Raw genomic sequence first — 22,587 nt, 5'->3', positions numbered from 1 at the left:
TACAACTGGTTCTTCTTATACCTTCTGTTTCTTTGCTGAGCCTTTCCTCTTTTTTTCCATTTGCTTTCAGCATGTTCGTAATTGCTCACGGAAGCATTTTTATCGTGGCTGTTTTTAAAGTCTTGGCCAGATTATTCCACCATATCTGTTATCTTGACGTTGGCGTCTACTGATTTTTCTTTACATTCAGTTTTCGGTCTTCTTGGTTCTTGGTATAACAGCTTTCACATAGAACCTGGACATTTGGGTGTTATGTTATGTGACCCTGGATTTTACGGCAGGCTCTCTCCTGCTAGGTAGAGGTCATCCAGATCCCCTACTCGGTCTGTGCTGATGCCTGCAGAGAGGGGGTGAGAATTCCTGCTCCTCACGTGGTCTCCACTGACACTGCAGGGGGTGGGGAGGGGTCAGAAGTATGGGTGTGGCCTTGTCACTACTGAGGAAGGCTGAAAGTCCTGATTCTCCCTTAGGCCTCTTCTGATACCGCTCCAGTGAGGAGAGGAAGGACAGAAGTCCATTCTCCCCATGCATCTCCTGACATCTCTGCTGACGCCACAGGGTACCAGAGGCCTCGTTATCAGCTGGCAGGGATGAAAGTCCCAGGTTCCTATTTGGCCTCCCTGTCACCACCTCAGTAGGGGCTCTGGAGCACCATGTAGCAGCCTTGTGAGGGTGGACATCTGGGCTCCCCACTTGGTCTCTGCTGGCTGGACTGGAGTGGAGCCAGTTTTTTTCTGGGGTGTTTGGCTGGAGTAGAGTGATCATGGTCTGAACGTTTTTTGTCTTACGAGGCCGCCGCTTTCCTGCTCCTTTGGCTGAAGAGAAGAGGGCTTTCTTCCTGGGCTCTTGTGGCTGTGCCCCCGGGCATTTCTGGGTTGCCAGGCTTTTCTGCTCCAAGTCTGGAATCTGCGAGCCAAAAGAAAACCCGGGTTTCTCATGCTCCAAGGTTCGTAGCTGGCCTTCCTTCCTATCTCCACCTTTCCAGGTCTCCATCTTCACCTTTATGTGTGTTTTCCATGTAGAGTCCAGGGTTGTCAGTGGTACTTAACAGGAGGAAGAGAGAAAACACATCAACTCCATCTTGGAAGCAGAAGTCTCTCCGGACAGGAATATTTTTTTAAGTTTTTTTTTTTTAACCTTTTAAAAGTATACAGATTATAGTAATGCAGTTCTAATTTTCAGGAGAAGCCATTTTGCCAGTTTTACCTAAGTTGCTGTTTCAGGTGAAAGGACAGTGTAGTTGGTGGCTACTACCTTCTATTTTTTTTGGACTTTCCTCCTAACCTCACTGCTCACTGGTTTACTTACATTACCACATCACTAGCAGGCACAGCGGAAAAGGATTACGTGTACCTATCTTTGCTTTTGGATCTTTTCAGTGTCCCCTGCCTCTCTTTTTGTTGAAGTCTTCCTGGGCAGTCCCATCAATCAGCGCAGTTACCTCATACACACCACCTCTGTTCTGAGCCAGGGATGGTTGTCAACAGGCAGATCCCACCTATTTCTGAGGCTGCAGATCTGCTGCTTCTCCTGTCAGAGTCACTGCCTAGTTTGGTACTACCACTCCTTGGTCTTCTTTTTGGCAGGAAATCACCCAGTCCACACTGTACGAGAATGAGATTTCTTCCAACGCCCAGAATGGTCCCCTTACCCCACTTTCCAAAGCCTTGTCTAGAAGAGAAGAAAATCACTGTGCTAAGACAGGGCTTTCTTCCCTCCAGTTCCCAGTTTTGATAGTCAGAGGAGACTTCAGGCCAGGAAGGACTACAGGAATCTACCTTTTTACTTTGGGAATGGGAATTGTATTAAATTAGTTAAACTTGAATGCTATCCTATCCTCAGCCAGACTGTCCTCCAACTGTTCTATGCAATCTGAATTCTTTTCTTAACTAAATACAACGTCCTGTCTCTGTAAAGGCCACGGAGATGTTTTAATTCTTGCTCACAGTGTTGTCCAGAATTTGGAGGGGGCTTCCCTCCTCTCGGAGAGAATGAGGATGATGTCCCTGTTCTGTCTTTTTTTTGTGTGTGTGTGGTACACGGGCCTCTCACTGTTGTGGCCTCTCCCGTAGCGGAGCACAGGCCTCGGACGCGCAGGCTCAGCGGCCATGGCTCACGGGCACAGCCGCTCCGCAGCACGTGGGATCTTCCCGGACCGGGGCACGAACCCGTGTCCCCTGCATCGGCAGGCGGACTCTCAACCACTGTGCCACCAGGGAAGCCCTGTTCTGTCATTTTTAAAGAAGCATTTCTCTGGTAAAGAGGAATTTTCTCAGCTACTGTTGGGAAACCGCTGTCCTGAGCTCAGTGCTGGGCAGTGTGGACAGACACAGACACGCGGTGCAGGATCCACTGATGGAGTCACACAGGAATAAGATAGTGAGTCACATCCAAACCAGCCGTGCAGAGCACAAGTGCGGTTTTGTGTGTGTAACCGTGTGCCCTGTTCGCAGCCAGGCGGACACTGTGAAAACGCAGAGAAGGCGTAAGACCTGGTCCCTGTCTGAGGACGAGTCCTCCAGAGGGACACGCACAGCTGTGTTGGTGTTTCTGGGAATCTCCGCTCACAGGGACTCCTCCCCGCCTGCTCTCTGCGGTTCCTGAAGGTTCAGGGGCCCAGGGTGGCATCTCCTGTATGGCCCCCCCAATACCTCAGAGGTAACTCGGGGAGAATAATTTACTACCATCTAATAGAATAGAATTTATGAAGGGCTCCTACCTTCAGGGTAGAACAGCTATCTTATTGGAATCTTAGGCTGGAAAACCTATTCTGATTTGTTTTATTCTTGCTATTCTCCCTCATTACATAACTAAGGTGAGGGTTTTTTTTTTCCCCCCCTCATCCTACAGAGGCCTGGGCAGGTCTGGAATATGATTGAGCCCAAAGTTTCTCATTTCCTAATGCTCAGATTATAATGAGTAACATAAGTTACCAACTGAGGCTATGAAGTCTCATTCCCTAGGGATCTTTAAAAGTGGGTTAGAGGGGCTTCCCTGGTGGCACAGTGGTTGAGAATCCGCCTGCCAATGCAGGGTACACGGGTTCGAGCCCTGGTCCAGGAAGACCCCACATACCACGGAGCAACTAAGCCCGTGCGCCACAACTACTGAGCCTGTGCTCTAGAGCCCGCGAGCCACTACTGAGCCCACGTGCCACAACTACTGAAGCCCACGCGCCTAGAGCCCGTGCTCTGCCACGAGAAGCCACTGCAATGAGAAGCCCGGGCACCGCAACAAAGAGTAGCCCCCGCTCCCCGCAACTAGAGAAAGCCCACACGCAGCAACGAAGACTCAACGCAGCCAAAAATAAAATTAAATAAATAATTAAAGAAAAAAAGTGGGTTAGAATTTCAGCAGTCTGATAGCCTGATAGGTGTCTGGCCCTACCTGAAGGAACGGGGACTTTGATTCGCTTTTATCTTGAGGAACCTGTCAGATTTATGTTTTGAAGACCATCCAGCCATCATTTAACAGTAAGTTTCTAAAAATACCTATTTGTTTTTGGCTGCTTTGTGGTGTCAGCTGTGATTCCTACCAGCTGTAACTGCTGACAAGACCAAACAACAGATTTGTAATTATTTGCTCTATTCTCCACGTTCTGCTCTGTGCCAGTTACACGTGTGTGATTTTAGCAGGAACAGCCTCCTGACAGAAACGCGGACGTAAAAGTTTATTATTCTCGCGAGTAACGCTTGCCAGCTCTCTGCTCCTTCCTGACGCTGCTTGTTCTTTGAGACAGGAGTGCACCAACCACCTCCCTGGAGAGGCGGTGGCTTCTCAGCAGAGCCTGCCTTAAGGGGCTGTGTGAGATGGGCTTTCACCACTATCACTGGTGTTTACCTGCACCTTCCATGTGGGGGGACAGATCTCAGGCAGCACCCATGCCTAAGCTGGGATGGAAAAAGGTCAAAGCAAGCACTGAACTCCACCCCCACCATCGGAGAAATAAACCATGAAGATGACATCGTTACCAACCATTCAGGTGATGGGAGGGAATTTACCTCCAATTCAGGACCCATTCCTTCTCCTGGTTTTTATTTTTTTTAAATTTTATTGAAGTATAGCTGATGTACAATGTTGTGTTAAATTCTGCTGAATGGCAAAGTGATTCAGTTACACATATATATATACATTCTTTTTCAGTCTTTTCCATCATGGTTTATCACAGGATACTGAATGTAGTTCCCTGTGCTCGAGTAGGACCTTGTTGTTTATCCATCCTGTGTATAAGATTTACCGTTTTAAAGAGTACAGTTCAGTGGCGTTTAGTACCTTCATGATGATGTGCGATCGTCACCCCTGTCTAGTTCCAGAACATTTTCGTCTCCCTGAAAGGAAACCTCGGATGCTTTGAGCACCCCCAGGATGCCCTGCGCTCCCCGGGAACCGATGCTCGTTCTCTGTGATTTGCCTGTTCCAGACATTTCGTATGAATGGAACCGTGCAAGACGCAGCCTACGGCGTTGGCTTCTTTCACTCACCGTGAGGTTCTCAAGGTTTTTCCGTGTTGTGCATGTGTCATACTGTGTTCCTTTTTGTGGCTGAATAATTTTCCATCGTATGGACAGACCACACTTTATCCATTCAGCAGTTGACGTCTGGATTGTTTTCATCTTTTGGCTTTTGTGAATAATGCTGCTCTCGATATTGGTGTACAAGTGTCTGAGTCCATTTTCAGCTCTTTTGGCTAATGTGACCTAGGAGTGGAATTGCTAGGTGAGACAGTAATTCCATGTTGAAGTTAGTGAAGAGCAATGGCTGCACCATTTTACAGACCCACCAGTAATGTGCTAGGGTTCCAGTTTCTCCACATCCTCTCCAGTACCTGTTATTATCTGTTCTTGTTTCACTTATAGCCATCCTAGTAGATGTTAAGTGCTATTTCTTTGTGGTTTTGACCCGCATTTCCCTAATGACTAATGATGTTGAGTATCTTTTCATGTGCTTGTAGGCCGTTGTGTTTCTTCTTCGGATAACGTATCCAAATCCTTTGCCTGCTTTTGATTTGGTTTGTCCGTCTTTATGCTGTTGAGTTGTTGGGATTATTGATATGTTCTGGACTCTAGACCCTTACCAGCTATATGGTTTGTAAATACTTTCATTTTATAGTTGTCTTTTCCCTTTTTAAAAAATTCTTATTGGAGTGTAGTTGATTTACAGCGTTGTTAGTTACAGGTTACAGCAAAGTGAATCAGTTGTACATATATACACATCCATTCGTTTTCAGATTCTTTTCCCATATAGGTTATTACAGAATATTGAGTAGAGTTCCCTGTGCCATACCAATAAGTCCTTGTTAGTTACCTGTTTTATATATAGTAGTGTGTATATGTCAATCCCCAGCTCCTATCACCTCCCCCCATGTTTCCCCTTGGTAACCATAAGTTTGATTTCGAGATCTGTGAGTCTGTTTCTGTTTTGTAAATAAGTTCATTTGTATCATTTTTATTAGATTCCACATATAAGTGATAGCATATGATATTTGTCTTTCTCTGACTTACTTCACTTAGCATGGTATCTCCAGGTCCATCCATGTTGCTGCAAATGGCATTATTTCGTTCTTCTTTTATGGCTGAGTATATTCCACTGTGTATATGTACCAATCATAATCCCTTCCTCTGTCGATGGGCACTTAGGTTGCTTCCATGACTTGGCTACTGTAAACATTGCTGCAGTGAACACTGGTGTGTATGTATCTTTTCGAATTATGGTTTTCTTCGGATATATGCCCAGGAGTGGGATTGCTAGATCAAGTGGTAGCTCTATATTTAGTTTTTTAAGGAACCTCCATACTGCCCTCCATAATGGTTGTACAAATTTACATTCCTACTGGCAGTATAGGAGGGTTCCCTTTTCTCCACACCCTCTCCAGCATGTACTGTTTCTAGATTTTTTGATGAGGGCCATTCTGACCAGTGTGAGGTGAAATCTCATTGTGGTTTTGATTTGTATCTCCCTAATAATTAGCGATGTTGAGCATCTTTTCATGTGCTTTTTGGACATCTGTCTTCTTTGGAGAAATGTCTGTTTAGGTGTTCTGCCCATTTTTCTTTTAACATCTTTATTGGAGTATAATTGCTTTACTGCCCATTTTTTGATTAGGTTGTTTGTTCACTTTCTTGATAATGTCTTGATTCACAAAGGTTTTTGATGAAGTCCGATTTATCTATTTTTTCCTTTTGTTGCCTATGCTTTGCGTGTCATATCTAAGAAACATCGCCAAATTCAAGGTCGTAAACATTTAGCTCTTATATTTTGGGTCTTTGATCCATTTTGAGCTACTTTTTATATGTGATTGCAGGTAAGGGGTCAACCTCATTCTTTTGAGTGTGGAAATCCAGTTACTCCAGACCTATATGCTGAACAGACTTTCCTCTCCTTATGAATGGTCTGGGTACCCTAGCCAAAAGTCAGCTGACCATAGACGTATGACTCTTAACTACATTACAGTGATTTATATGTGTATCCTGATGCCAGTACCACACTATTTTCATTACTGTAGTTTTATATTAACTCTTGAAATAAGTTAGTATAAGTCCTATAACTGTGGTGTTCCTTTTCCAGGATTGTTTTGGCTATCTGGGGCCCCTTGTAATTCCCTATGAATCATAGGATAAATATTTGTTTCTGCAAAAAAAAAAAAAACTTGGAATCTTGCCTAATTGCTTTAGTTGGCACTTCTAGTAAATTCGTTGAGTAGAAGTGGTAAAAGCAGGCATCCTTGTCTTGATCATAGAGAGAGTTTTCAGTCTTTCACCATTGAGTATGTTGTCAGTTGTGGGTTTTTCATAAATGCTGTTATGTGGAGGAACTTCCCTTCCCGTCTTAGTTTGCTGAGTATTTTTATTATGAAAGGGTGTTGGATTTTGTCAGATGATCTGCATTAATTTAGATGATCATTATATTCTTCCTTCATTCTGTTAGTGTGGTGTATTATATTAATTGCTTTTTGTATGTTGAATCACCCTTGCGTTACTGGGATAAATCCCATTTGGTAAGGTTGTGTAATCCTTTCATTATACTGCTGAATTTGGTTTGTAGTATTTTGTCAAGAGTTCTCTTGTTTATAAACCCAAATCTCATTTCCCTGTGCTAATCTGTACTCCTTTTTTTCTTTTCTTCTCATTAACCAGAATTAACCAAAGTAAATATCTGATTGTGTTTCTTCACTTTTTCCTATGTCTTTGTGAGTAGATGGCTTTCAAACCATCTATAGATAATAGAATGCTATAAATGGTAAATGTTATACCCCTTTCTAGCTTCAACTTTTCCAACACTTGCAGGACATGGTACAAGAGTACAAGTGGAGGGTGTGTCTGAGTGTGTGCAAGTTGTAATAGCCATGTACCTTGATTAACACACCTGGGTGAAGACCACAGTGCCTTGTGATGCCCAGATTCTCTGGAGACGGTGATTAACACAGGGAAAAGGTAGCTGCCCTGTGTACCCCACCCCCACCCCAGCTCTGTCCTGCGCCGGCAGGGGACCTGCACTCGCGTGTGGACAGCCCAGTCCACACGTCCCACGCTACAACCACCCTCTGGCCACCCCCCAGGCCTCAGAGCATGGACCCTGGCTGTGTGGTCTACTTCTAGGGAGACGGAGCTAGCGAGGGGGTCAGGTTGGCCTTGGATGCCAGCTTGGGCGTTCCTGGGCAGGGACTTCTAAGGTCTCGCGTACTTGGGCTGGGGGCAGGTGTGGGCTCTTGGTGGACATGTCTCCTTGGCCCCATGTCCCCCTCCCCACATGGGAGGAAGGGCTGCAGGACACAGCAGGGCCAAAGGGTGGTGCTGTCGTTGGCTAAAGCTGAGCAGGTTGGTGGATGTTCTCTGCACTAGTTTCTGTGTTTGAATATTTCATTATAAAAAAGAGAGAAAAGCATACGCCGTCCCACGCGGGAATTAGAGACGTCTGCCCAGCACAGTGCCCTGTGCCCTTTGGCGAGGCTGAGGCTGTTTCCTCAGCCGCCCAGCTAGAGACCGGGATGCATGATTTCAGAGAGCCCTTCCCGTCCGTGGCTCTGTGAGGTTCTCACGAGCCCCAGCGCTAGGAGGACCTTCTGGACCTGAAACGTCAGAGGGTCCAGGAGAGGCGGGGTGGAGCACCCAGTCTGTCCCTCAGTTCCTGGGGAGTTATGCCTTCATCTCACCAGGGTCCCAGCGGGGAGGGCCTCAGGGAGCCCCTTTCAGCTGGGCTCGGAGCTGCCTGGCAGTGCCTTCTGTGCAGGAACTGTGGCTGGTGTGGGTCACACAGGGAGGACAGCCCTGAGAGCAGCCAGCACGGGAGCTGCGGACGTCAGGCGGCCACACGAGGACCGCGCATCTGCTCATCCCTGTGGCCCAGGGCGGTTAAGGTGGCCCCTGGAAGGAAAGATGAGAGAGAAGGGAGAGGCAGTGTGAGGGGACAGAAAAAGTGTGTGTTCTCATCAGCCATCTTCCCAAGGTGGGTAGGCTGGGGCTTGCCCTGAGCTGGTGATGAATTAAACCTTGTTCTTTCAGCCAAGATGATCAGAAACTGCTCTCTTGCAGAAACCCAAGAGCACAGTGAACTTCAGCTCATAGGACTGTTGAGAGTAACTGGGCCCTGCTCCTCCTGCAAAGGCCCTTGGGGGAGCGTGAAGTGGACCCTGGGCTCAGGCCTGGATGGGCTGGGGGGAGGGGCTTTGGAGCACAAGCAACTGCAGCTCTTCCAACTTCCGCGCCCTCAAGTTCCCAGACAGCGGACTGGGGATGTACGTGTTGCCGTGGCAAAGTGCTGCACAGCAAGTGGTTGAAACAACAGAGGTGTATTTTCCCACGGTTCTGGGGGTCAGAAGTCCCAGAGCAAAGGTGTTCCAGGGCTGGTTCCTTCCAAGACCTCCCTCCTCTGCTTGCAGGTGAAGGCCATCTTCTCCCTGTGTTCTCACATGGCCGTTCCTCAGTGTGTGTGTCTTAATCCCCTCTCCTCATAAGGACCCCAGTTAGTTAGCTTGGATTAGGGCCACCCCGATGACCTCATGTGAACGTTAAAGGCCTCGTCTCGTAATGCAGCCCCATCCTGAGACCATGGAGGGGTACAGTTCAGCCGTTACAGAGGGTGCCGGCCAACGCTGTACACCGCAATCTGTTGGGGGCAAGCCCGGTGACACCCCGGCAGCAGGAAATCGGGGCCACTCCCGAGCATTTCCCAACCCCCCACCTTTGGTTGGTAGTAAAGCCCAACTGTCCTCTAGGGAGAACCTCCGTGTTGCCCCAGAGCAGCGGCAGCCTTGGAGGAGGGACCATTTCAGGAGAGGCAGGAAGCACGCCTAACCTTGTGTTTTCAAAGAAAACTCACCTTGGTTATCATTGTGGTTCAAAATAAGCATCAGGTTCTGAAGAGGCAACTGTCTCTGGCCGGGTCCTGGGGCACCCAGGCGAGGCTCCAGGCCCGGGGGGGCAGGTGGAATGGAAGCTTTCCGTTCACCGGAGCAACAGCTCACTCCTTGCCCCGGAGACAGGGGCCCTGGTCCCCTGCCGTCAGGAGGCAGGCGGGGCTCCGAGGGTCGTGTACGGACGGGGTGCGCGCAGAGCGGGTTTTCAGAGGAGGGAGCCGCTCTCGAGGCATCCAGGCAGCATCTGCTGTAAATAGAGGGGCAGTTGGCGAAACGGGACGTTCTCCTTGACGTGGGGTAGCCTTTTCCCGGTCTGTTTCGTGTTACGACCTGAAGCCATTCTTTCTCTGAGCACCTTCGAGAGGTGTCCTTGTGGCCGGAGACTGACCGTGTGTGATGTGCCCCCAGGACCAACGAGCGAGACCGGCTGCTCAAGAGGCTGGGCAGGAAGACGCCGCCCACCCACTTCCGGGGAGGTTCCCTTCAGCAGTCAGTGCCACGTGAGTAGCCCGCCGGCACGTGGTGCGGACCACTGCCAGGCTCTACACCCGGAAGTGGAAATGGTGTATCTGGCCCCAGGCAGGTACACCCAGTGGGTAGGCGATTCCCCGGGATCCAGTCAAATGTCTGAATGACACGACCCGTAAACTTCAGATCTGATGTGGTTCAGCTCCTGTGGCAGCCTCCCCATCAGATTCTAAGATTGAAGTGATGCTCCTTTTACATGGTTCCCCCCAAAGCAGCCCTACGCTACTGGCATATTAATCACAACAATGGCAATGGGAAAAGTCTCTGTGGTCTTCCCAGGAAGGCTGTGCCCCACGCCGCCCCTGCAGCTGGAGGCCAGGCCCCGTTTCTGCCAAGCAGGGTCTGTGGGGATGCGTCAGAGCCCAGAGGAGCAGGGTGGGGGGCGGGGAAACGCCAGATGGAGCTCGAGGAGGGGATGGGCTCACCTGCAATCCAGCCCCTGGGCTGCCGGGCAGGCGAGGGTGCTGCAGCCGAGTGCAGGGGCCCCTGCGCAGGCAGCCTCCCTTCCCCAGCTGAGGCCCTGGTTCCTGCCTCTGACCTGCCTCGTCCCCCCCTGCACTCCCATCCCTTCAACTGACGCCCCACTTCTGCTCTCCTTTCTCTCCCTGAGTTGAGCCGGAAACAAGGGGTCGAAAGTGAAGCCTCACTGCACCCTTAGGACAGGTGCTGGAGGACCTCTGCCCGGCTCAGCTGAGCTCCGTCCCCCCACGGTGAACACATCTTTGCAGACTTTCTCAACAGAGGGAAGGAAAGGAACAGGTGGGACGTCATGGCCGTCGGTGACCGCCCCCGCCTGGACATCCCCGTGGGAGAAGGGGCTGCAGTAGCTCCCAGCAGGGCCCACATGCCCCGCATTCTCTGAGGCTTCTCTGCCCCAAGCCACCTGGCCAAGAGCCTCAGGTCGGCACACTAAGTGGCCCCGCAGAGCCCGGGCCCCGGACCCCAGCCACGGCCTCTGATCCTCGAGAGAGGTTGAGTCCAGAGGAGGCTGGGTGGCGGGGTCCCAGCCACGGGGTCCGGGGCTCCACCTCAGAGCCGGGCTGCCTGCGGTTCCGTCCCAGCTCTGCCACTTTGTGACCTTAGGTAAGTTAACCCCGCTGTTCCTACACCTGTAGAACAGGTGACGTGAGAACCTCCCTGGGGTTACTGGGAGGATTCACTGAGATTGTACACATAAAGTGCCTGGAACAGAGCCTGACAGCGTGGAGTCCAAATGTTAGGTATTACTTGTTTTTTCTGCCACAAATTGAATAACTTTAGGCCACTTACATATTTCTCTAAACGTCTGTTTTCTCCTCTGAGGAGAAAAACAGAATCATCTGCATCTTACACAGCCTGTCAGAGAACATGAGTACTGGTTCCCTAAACGCAGGGCTCGTGCCATGCAGCGTCCGACCAGAGAAAGAACAGACACTGAGAGCAAAGGCGGCGCGAGGGCTTTCGTGGGAGTGCCATAAAGGGTCTTAAGACGACTACAAAACGTTTTATGAACTCTCAGTATTTTGAAGGACCAAACCAAAATTCTGATCAACAAATACAAAAAACAGGCAAGCTGCTAAAATCACACCACATTTTAAAGGCACTCAGCAACTAGGAGTAGGACCCTAATGGATACCAGGGTGTTTCAGTCACGGACCACCAGAGAAGGCCATCAAGCATCGGGAGGGGCTCCTGGCCTCTGCTTGTCTCCGGCCTCAGTCTTCCCAGGAAACCGGAAGGAAAAGCCCTAGTCTTGGAGCACTTGTTCTGATGGACCACCCGCACACAGTACTAGCAACCGAGCTCATTGTTTCCTACACGGTCTAATTTCCTTACCATCCCACACAGTGTTCCCAATTTCCCAAGTGCTATTAGGAGTCTTTTCCCAGACAGGAAATAGCTACTTTCATTAAGATGTTATGAGAGCTCCGATTCAAAAAAACGCTATTTCAGGGAAGTTTTATTCCAAAATAATGAAAAAAAAAAATGACATGATTTTATGGACTTCACCAAGTGTTCTACCAGAGGAAGACAAAACAAACAAGAAATGCAACCTGCCCTTGCACCTACCCGAATTCTACCCCCGGATCCTGGCCATGGCTGAGCACTTAGGAAGGTCTGGTCCATTGAGTGCTTTCTCCAGGCCCCCATCATTCCTTCCTGGCTGTCAGGACTTCCTGAAGATGAATGACTGTGGGAAATGCTAAGAGCCAGGGGCTCCCTCTGAGTTTGGATGCAAATAATGGCAGTTAAACGTCCCTCAGGCAGGAGCTAGTGAAGGGATGGTGTTTCTTTGTCAGGCTGGTCAGGCGGAGGCTGGCTGGGTGATTATGGTCCCTGCTGTCCTGCTCTAACCCTATCAGGCTTTGTTTCTAAGAGGAAAATATTTATCTGAATCACAGAGACGCCCATGCTCCCAGGACCACCCTATCAGGCCACTCTCCTTTCTTTTCTTTTTTTTTTTTTTCCTGGATGCACAGGCTCAGTGGCCATGGCTCACGGGCCCAGCTGCTCCGCAGCATGTGGGATCTTCCCGGACCGAGGCACGAACCCGTGTCCCCTGCATCGGCAGGCGGACTCTCAACCACTGCGCCACCAGGGAAGTCCTCCTTTCTTTCTTAAATTCAAAGTCCACTTAAGCTCAGTAGAGACTAAGAACATCCTGGTGCCCATTTTGGAAACATGATGGTGGATGCACCCAGGGGAGCTGGGGGAGAAGCCCTCTGGTAGTGACCTCTGGGCACTCTGCTGACCCTGGGAGAAGAGATTTGCTATCGAACCAGAAGCTTCCCTCTGCTGTCCCTTAGGACAGATGCCTAGAACCCTTCCCACTCCAGAGGGGCTGAGTTAGTTATCCCACTGGACGGCCCTTGTACCCATGACACAAACAGGAGCTGCGGAGAGCACTGCAGCTGGCTTCCTGAAGGTACAGGTGGATCTGAGTGGAAACAATAAATAAATAAAGACAGGGCTGCTGCCCCTTCCGCTTGAACAGGGGTAGACAATTCCAGATGCTTTTCGCAAAAGGACAGTCCCAAACAATGTTCATGTTTACGTCTCAGCAAGTCCCCTTCGTTCCTTCCCCTGCCCCCCCCACCCCCCACAATAAAACACATTAAAAGGCAGGTAGTAATTGCTCTGTTTGGGCTGACTGTCAAGATAGGCTCCTCCGTCCCTGGCCTGGAGCAGAGGCCTCCTCTCCGGGCGCCAAGCGTAGAATTAGTCCCAACCACAGGAGAGGGCTCTGTGGCCTGGGCGTCACCAGCCAAGGAACCATGCTGGCGCCCATGTGGTGGATAAGAGCTGGAAGGACCTGGGCCTGGCCCAGTCTAGCCCATTCATTTTACAGAAAAGTAAACCAAGAAGACGGAGAGCTTAAAGGGCCCCGGTTCTGTGTCCAAGTCACAGCCAAGCGAGGATTGGAACGAGCGCTTCTCACTGGCCCTGGGCTCGGCTCTACCTTGAAAGCAGGGCAGGGGGATGGCCAGCGAGGGACAGAGAGCCCCGCGGTCACCTACCTCCCTGGGGAGGGAAGAGCTACACGGTGTCCCCATCTCTCAGGGTCAGGGCCCCTTCTGCAGGGAAGCGTCCCCCTGGGTGGGGGACCCAGCAGCATGGGGGATCCAAGGACAGCTCTGGGGCCAGCTCGGGAAACAACCGACATGCCCAGAAACATCCCCTTGAGGAAACTGGAAGGTGGATGCTGTCCAGAGCCCAGCCTTACTGCTGGAGGAGACAGGGCTATTTGCTCGATTTGCCCTGAAATGGCCCAGGGAGAGGCAGCTGGTCTGGTACATCGTGGCAGCCAAGACCCAGCACAAAGAGCATGCTGGGGCCTGGACACCAGGGCTGCAGTGCCCACAGCACGAAGAGCACGCTGGGGCCTGGGCACCAGGGCTGCAGTGCCCACAGCCACACAGGTTTCAGAAGGCCTCCTCGTCCACCGTCACCTCCGCCCCACAGCTCAGAGGTGAGAGGAGGCATTTCCTCTTCAGATCCCAGGAAGCCCCTGAGGCTGGGAGACCCAGCACAGCCTCCTTGTAGGAAGCAGTGGGCCGGGAGGAAGCCCAGGAGCGCCAGGGCCACCCAGGGCAGGATGAGCCGCCTGCCTGCACCGGCTGGAGGGGCTCACGCTGCCCTCGGGCTGCTGTCCCAGGGTGGGGCCTTTGGGTTGTAGGTTTGGTCTTGTTAGAAATGCAGGTGAGCAGCTCGACCGACGCCCCATGGGGGCACCTGTGTTCTCGCTCTTTCACTCCCACCTGCTCCCTGCTGCCCAGCCGTGTCCTCAGTGGCTCCCAGGCCACCTCTGCAGCTCAGCCCACACCTCCTGCCTCCCAGGGTGGCCCTCCTGAGCCCCGGGGTCCTCTCAGGCTGAAAGGCATGCTCTCGGGAAGAGCTGGCCAGCCAGCCCTGGGGGGGAGGGAGACTTGGTTTACAGTGTGATCAGAGCAAGAAGTCACTTCCTCTCCTCCATCCCACAAGGACTTTTTTAGACAGTGCTACTGTATGTCTTTATAGTCCAGAAACTTTCCTTTTTAAGCCAAATGTCTGAGTAAAGTAAGAAACCAGGATGAAGGGTAACAAGATGGCAGAGTAGGAGGACATGAGCTCACCTCTTCTTATAGAAACACCAAAATCACAACCAACTGCTGGACAACATCAACCAAAAAACGCTGCAACCTACCAAAAAAGACACCCTACATCCAAAAGCAAAGAAGCCACCACAACGAGACAGTAGGAGGGAAGCAATCTTGATAAAATCAAATACCATACCCGCCGGATAGGCAACCCACAAACTGGAAAATAATTATACCACAAGTTCTCCCACAGGAGTGAAAGTGCTGAACCTGAGAAAATATTTGAAGAGCAAATAGCTGAAAACTTCCCTAACATGGGAAAGGAAACAGTCACCCAAGTCCAGGAAGCACAGAGAGTCCTAGGGACAATAAACCCAAGGAGGAACATGCCAAGACACAAACTGACAAAAAGAAAGACAAAGAAAAAAAAGCAGTAAGAGAAAAGCAACAAGGGATGCAATAATGTACAAGGGAACTCTCCTCCCCTAAGGTTATAAGCCGATTTCTCAACAGAAACTCTGCAGGCCAGAAGGGAGTGGCATGATGTATCTAAAGTGATCAAAGGCAAGAAACTACAACCAAAAATACTCTACCCAGCAGGGCTCTCATTCAGATTTGATGGAGAAATCAAAAGCTTTACAGACAAGCAAAAGCTAAGAGAATGCAGCACCACCAGGCCAGCTTTGCAACAAATGCTAAAGGAACTTCTCTAGGCAGCAAAGAAAAGGCCACAACTAGAAACAAGAAAATTATGAACGGAACAGCTCACCAGTAAAGGCAAACATACAGTAGAGGTAAGAAATTGTCCGCACACAAATATGATATCAAAACCAGCAGTCATGAGAAGAGGAGAGCACAAATGCAAGATATTGGAAATGCATTTGAAATTAAAAGACCAGCGATTTAAAACAATCTTGTTTATATACAGACTGCTATATCAAAACCTCATGGTAACTGCAAACCAAAAAGCTACAATAGATACACACACAAAACAGGAAAAGGAATCCAAACACAACACTAAAGTTAGTCATCAAATCACAAGATAACAAAAGAGGAAGAGAAGAAAAAAGACCTACAAAAACAAATCCAAAACAATTAACAAAATGGCAGTTAAAAACATACATATCAATAATTACCTTAAAGGTAAATGGATTAAATGCTCCAACCAAAAGACACAGGCTGGGTGAATGGATACAAAAACAAGACCTGTACGTATGCTGTATACAGGAAGCCCACTTCAGATCTAGGGACACATACAGACTGAAAGAGAGGGGATGGAAAAAGACGTTCCATGCAAGTGGAAATCAAAAGAAAGCTGGAGGAGCAACACTCATATCAGACAAAATAGACTTTAAAATAAAGACTATTACAAGAGACAAAGAAGGACACTACATAATGATCAAGGAATCAATCCAAGAAGAAGACATAACAATTGTAAATATATATGCACCCAACATAGGGTCACCTCAACATACAAGGCAAATACTGCCATAAAAGGAGAAATCAACAGTAACACAGTAATAGCGGAGTAATAGCGGGGGACTTTAGCACCCCACGTTCATCAATGAACAGATCAGACAGAAAGTCAAAAAGGAAACACAGGCCTTAAATGACACATTAGACCAGATGGACTTAATTGATATTTATAGAGCATTTCGTCCAAAAGCAGCAGAATACACATTATTCTCAAGTGCACATGGAACATTCTCCAGGACTGATCACATGCTGGGCCACAAAGCAAGCCTCAGTAAATTTAAGAAAACTGAAATCATATCAAGCATCTTTTCCGACCACACCACTATGAGATTAGAAATAAACTACAGGGAAAAAAACTATAAAAAACACAAACACTTGGAGGCTAAATAATATACTACTAAACAACCAATGGATCACTGAAGAAACAAAAGAGGAAATCAAAAAATACCTAGAGACAAATGAAAATGAAAGCACAATGATCCAAAACCTATGGGACACAGCAAAGGCAGTCCTAAGTGGGAAGTTTATTGCAATTACAATCTTACCTCAGGAAACAAGAAAAATCTCAAATAAACCACCTAACCTTATAACTAAAGCAACTAGAGAAAGAACAAACAAAAACCCAAAGTTAGCAGAAGGAAAAAAATTATAAAGATCAGAACAGAAATAAATGAAATGGAGACAAAGGGGACACAGGTTCGTGCCCCGGTCCGGGAAGATCCCGCATGCCACGGTGCAGCTGGGCCCGTGAGCCATGGCTGCTGACCCTGCGCGTCCGGAGCCTGTGCTCCGCAACGGGAGAGGCCACAGCAGTGAGAGGCCCGCATACCACCAAAAAAAAAAAAAAAAAATGGAGCCAAAAAAACAATAGAAAAGATCAATGAAACTAAAAGCTGGTTCTTTGAAAAGATAAAATTGATAAACCTTTAGACCCATCAAGAAGAAGAGGGAGAGGGCTCAAATCAATAAAATCAGAAAGGAAAAAGAAGTTACAACAGGCACCACAGAAATACAAAAGATCATAAGACTATGACAAGCAACTCTATGCCAATAAAATGGACAACCTGGAAGAAATGGGCAAATTCTTGGAAAGGTACAATCTCCCGAGACTGAACCAGGAAGAAATAGAAAATATGAACAGACCAATCACAAGTACTGAAATTGAAACTGTAATTAAAAAAACTCCCAGCAAACAAAAGTTGAGGACCAAATGGCTTCACAGGTGAATCCTATCAAACATTTAGAAAAGAGTCACCTATTCTTCTCAAACTATTCCAAAATTGCAGAGGAATGAAAACTCCCAAACTCATTCTATGAGGCTACCATCACCCTGATACCAAAACCTGATAAAGATACCACAAAACAAGAAAATTACAGGCCAATATCATTGATGAACATACACAAAAATCCTCAACAAACTACTAGCAATCCGAATCCAACAGTGCATTAAAAGGATCATACACCATGATCAAGTGGGGTTTATCCCAGGGATGCAAGGATTCTTCATTACCCACAAATCAATCAGTGTGATACATCACATCAATAAATTGAAGAATAAAAACCATACGATCATCTCAATAGATGCAGAAAAATCTTCTGACAAAATTCAGCACCCATTTATGATAAAAACTCTCCAGAAAGTGGGCAAAGAGGGAACCTACCTCAACATAATAAAAGCCATATACGACAAACCCACAGCTAACATCATACTCAATGGTGAAAAGGTGAAAGCATTTCCTCTAAGATCAGGAACAAGACATGGATGTCCAGTCTCACCACTTTTATTCAACATAGTTTTGGAAGTCCTAGCCATGGCAATCAGAGAAGAAAAGGAAATGAAGGTAATCCAAATTGGAAAAGAAGTAAAACTGTCACTGTTTGCAGATGACATGATACCATTGGGTTGGCCAAAAACTTCATTCGGGTGTTTTCAATAACATTCTATGGGAAGACCCAAACGAATTTTTTGGCAAACTCAATACATATAGAAAATCCTAAAGATGCAACCAGAAAATTACTAGAGTTCATCAATGAATTTAGTAAAGTTGCAAGAGAAATTAAAGAAACAATCCCATTTACCATCACATCAAAAAGAATAAAATGCCAAAAGTAAACCTACCTAAGGAGGCAAAAGACCTGTACTCCAAAAACTGTAAGAAGAAAGAAATCGAAGATGACACAAACAGATGGAAAGATATACCATGTTCTTGAATTGGGAGAATCAATATTGTCAAAACGACTATACTACCCAAGGCAATCTACAGATTCAGTGCAACCTCCATCAAATTACCAGTGGCACTTTGCACAGAACTAGAACAAAAAAGTCTTAAAATTTCTATGGAGACACAAAAGACCCCAAATAGCCGAAGCAATCTTGAGAAAGAAAAACAGAGCTGGAGGGATCAGGCTCCCTGACTTCAGACTATACTACAAAGCTACAATCATCAAAAGAGTGTGGTACTAGCACAGAGATAGAAATATAGATCAATGCAACAGGATAGAAAGCCCAGAAATAAACCCATGCATCTACGGTCAATTAATCTATGACAAAGGAGGCAAGACTACACAATAGAGAAGACAGTCTCTTCAATAAATGGTACTGGGAAAACTGGACAGCTACATGCAAAAAAAAAAAAATTAGAACATTTTTTAACACCATACACAAAAATAAACTCAAAATGGATTAAAGAGCTAAATATAAGACCAGATACCATAAACTTCTTAGAGGAAAACATAGGCAGAACACTCTTTGATATAAATCGCATCACGTTTTTTGGGGTTTTTTTTTGCGGTACACGGGCCTCTCACTGTTGTGGCCTCTCCTGTTGTGGAGCACAGGCTCTGGACGCACAGGCTCAGCGGCCACAGCTCATGGGCCCAGCCGCTCCACGGCACGTGGGATCTTCCCGGACCGGGGCACGAACCCGTGTCCCCTGCATCGGCAGGCGGACTCTCAACCACTGCGCCACCAGGGAAGCCCCATCAGTATCTTTTTTGATACGTCTCCTAGAGTAATGGAAATAAAAACGAAAATAAACCAACGGGACCTAATTAAACGCAAAAGCTTTTGACAGCAAAGGAAACCGCAAACAAAACGAAAAGACAACCATCAGAATGGGAGAAAATACTTGCAAATGATGCAACCGACAAGGGATTAATCTCCAAAATTGACAAACAGCTCATATGGCTCAATATCAAAAAAACAAACAACCCAATCAGAAAATGGGTAGAAGACCTAAATAGGTATTTCTTGAAAGAAGACACACATTTCCAAGAGGCACATGAGAAAATGCTCAACGTCGTTAATTAGAGAAAGGCAAATCAAAACTACAATGAGATATCACCTCACACCAGTCAGAATGGCCATCATGAAAAAAGTCTGCAAACGAGAAATGCTGGAGAGGCTATGGAGAAAAGGGAACCCTTGTACACTGTCGGTGGGAATGTAAGTTGGTGCAGCCACTATGGAGAACAGTGTGGAGGTTCCTTAAGAAGCTAAAAACAGAGCTACCCTATGATCCAGCAATCCCACTCCTGGGCGTAATATCTGGAGAAAAACATGGTTTGAAAGGATACATGCACCCCAATGTTCATTGCAGCAATGTTTACAATAACCAGGTCATGGAAGTAACCTAAATGTCCACTGACAGATGAACGGATAAAGAAAATGTGGTACATATACAAAATGGAACATTACAAGGCCATTAAAAAGAATGAAATAATGCCATTTGCAGCAACATGGATGGACCTGGAGATTACCATACAAAGTGAAGTAAGTCAGCCAAAGAAAGGCAAATATCCCATGATATCACTTATATGCAGGATCTCAAAAACTGGTACAAATGACCTTATTTACAAAACAGAATCACAGACTTAGAGAGTGAACTTATGGAACCGGGGGTGAGGGGGTATAGGGATAGATTAGGAGTTAGGGACTGACATGTACACACTGCTATATTTAAAATAGATAACCAACAAGGACATAGCACAGGGAACTCTGCTCAATACTCTGTAATAACCTACATGGGAAAAGAATTTGAAAAAGAATAGGTACATGTATAACTATCACTTTGCTGTACACCTGAAATTAACACATTGTTAATCAGCTATACTCCAATATATCAATAAAATTAAAGATTTTAAAAAGAGAAATCCAGGACGATACATGGGCAAGATTTCTCTTTTCTTCTCCTTTAAAGGATATGACGAACTAACAGCTCCAGTAACAGCCATAAACATGCACAGACAAAAGGCATGCTGCTGCCTGTGACGTCTTTTGCTCAGAAGGTCTAATCCAGCTGCAGGACGTTTCCGTACCCATGACCCAGAAGGGACTCCTGCAAATGTCCCTCCTGTGGGAAGGGCCAGTTAGGAGGGACAGCCCTGCCTTGGGGTGTGAATGCCAACCCCGTCTCAGAACCTCAGGACGGAGCTGCAGGAGAGCGCCGGCCCTCGGGCAAGTCATGACATCACCTTGTGCCTCAGTTTCCCCACCTGTGACACGGGAAGAACTCTCACCTATCTCATAGGGCTGTCGGGAGGAAGAACTGAGCTATGTGTGCATAATACATACAACAGTGCCTGAGACACGGAGCATTCGATAACTGTCTGCTATTGTCACCAGCATCATTACTGGAACTGACTGTAAAAACCAGTCTTTCTGTAGCCACTGGGCCAATCATTAAATTCCTCTTGACTTTATCTAGTGATCTTTTTCTTTATTTACCCAAAAGTAAACCCGCTGCAATGTATTATGGTCCAAATCCATGCGATTTCAGTGAGGCAAGCTCCCAGCACTGTGTGCACTTTGCCAGCCTTTACCGTTAGCATGTGCCTATTTACCTACCTGGCACGTTTACAGCTTCATAAATTACCGACTGGCCTGCAGCTTCGGGCAGATTGGGACATTTCCGGCGCAGAATGACTTTGCCTTTCCCCTTGACTGGTGGTGGGAAAGTGCAGCCGTGGACCAGTGACCCACTGATTATGCTTCACAGGCAGAAATGGGAGGCCAGCCCCGAGCCCTGCCCATCCCATCAGCACAGAACCACCCGGCCTCTGCCCACTCTTGGCCACCCACCCCTTCAAGGGGGTCACGGGTCTCTGGACCCCCATCCAAGGCTGCGGAGGCCAGTGTGCAGACGCTCGGCTGCAGCCCCCGAGCAGCCTCTCCTGGTCCCCTAACCAGCCCCGCTGTGCTCTTCTTCCAGATGGGTACGCCTTCTCGCAAGAGGAGCACGGGGCCGTGACCCAGGAAGAAATAGTCCGCGCCTACGACACCACCAAACAAAAATCCAGGAAGAAGTAAGACGCGGTCTCCCGGTGGAGCCTCCGAAAGAGATGGTCTGCTGCACCCAGTGTTAACACGTGCTTGTCAGAAGACACGGGTGTCAGTGGCCAGAACACCGGAAACACATCCCGTGGCCTTAGCCCACCCGTTTGTTAGTTCTCGATGCCCTCAGAAACCTGGACACGGGCCGCAGGGGAAGCCACCTTCCCCCTTCCCACTCGTCCATCCGCAGTGCTTGGCCTGACTTTTGTTTACGCTGTTCCGAAGCATTCAGCTGTGCCCTGTGAGGTGTGAAATTAAAAACATTATGCTTCACCAGTATTTCAACATCAGTCCCGGCGGTTCTGGGAGAAGACAGAGTGGGTTTCACGGTGCATGAGAAACCCACCTGGTGGGGCTGCAGTGGGCACGTCGACTTCCTGTGTTGTCAACGCACAGATTCGGTCCGTGGTCAGCGTGTAAACCTCACTGGAGGCAAGCTGCCAGCTTGCTTTGATTCCCCCCTTTGTTTGTATGAAGTTGGCATAAACGTCCTGATTGCAGTGAAATCACAACATAGATATCTGGGTGGTAAACCTGAGAACGATTATTGGAACCTCAGTCACATTCCCAGCAGGGCGGGCCCGTGGGGGTCCCCATGGTCCCTGCACCCTTGCTGCCCGGGCGCCCCACACTCAGACCTGCTGCATGGCTGTTCCCACGCTTGGTGCATGGTGGCAGCGGGCACCGCCCAGACCCCCGCCCTCCCTCCTTCTCCCCAGATTCAGATATGGATGCCAGAAACCCCTTCCTCTATAACTAAAGAAACGTAGCGATTCACGTAGATTCTAAGTGTCTGTTCTATCTGCCTCTTTCTGACGACAGGGGAGCCTGCAGGTCAGGGCAATGGTGGAGCCGCTGGGGCCCTGCCCGCCTTGGTCAGGCTCTCAGAAGTCACTTCCCGGCCTCCAGACCCCTGGACCTGGGCACCTGCTTAAATTAGAACCCACGCTTGTTCTCTTGGGAGCTCAGAGCACATTTTGCCTTTTGAGTGAATTTATAGCACATCATCCCAACGAAGGCGCACACCTGTCGCTCCGGAATCTGAGCCGATGAGTAACCCAGTGGGGAGAGGGCGGGCCCCCGAGGCTGCTGAGGAAGACGACCGTTGGAGGAAGACACTTTTCCTGCAAATCTCAGTAGAAATTTCTGAAACCAAGCCCTGAAGCCCAGACAGTTGTCACGATCAGCCTCAGGTGTCCATGGACACAGGTTTTAAGTGAACAGAACTCCAAACATTTCAAGGAAACAGCCTTCCTTACACTGACAGGTTTTCCTTCCTTATCCAGCCAGTGCTAGGCGCAGGCGGCTCTCTGCACGTGAGGGGCCCCGAATCTCAGCCGAGG

The 22,587-nt window shown here is 48.2% G+C and overlaps 1 protein-coding gene across 1 annotated transcript in view; it reads left to right on the top strand.

Moving 5' to 3' along the window:
- The window catches only part of ATP8A2 (ATPase phospholipid transporting 8A2), a 125,990-nt gene extending 104,585 nt beyond the window's left edge, over positions 1–21,405 (top strand). The window contains exons 4-5 of the mRNA XM_082676007.1: positions 9,761–9,852; positions 21,123–21,405. Of these exons, the coding sequence (XP_082532133.1) occupies positions 9,761–9,852; positions 21,123–21,220 (190 nt within the window). The 3' untranslated portion in view covers positions 21,221–21,405. The remainder of the gene's footprint in view (positions 1–9,760; positions 9,853–21,122) is intronic.
- Positions 21,406–22,587: the final 1,182 nt, after the last annotated feature.

This window comes from Grampus griseus (assembly GCF_964374135.1).
Source record: "Grampus griseus genome assembly, chromosome: 18".
In the NCBI taxonomy this organism is placed as follows: domain Eukaryota; kingdom Metazoa; phylum Chordata; class Mammalia; order Artiodactyla; family Delphinidae; genus Grampus; species Grampus griseus.
This window is presented reverse-complemented; position numbering and strand designations above follow the sequence as displayed.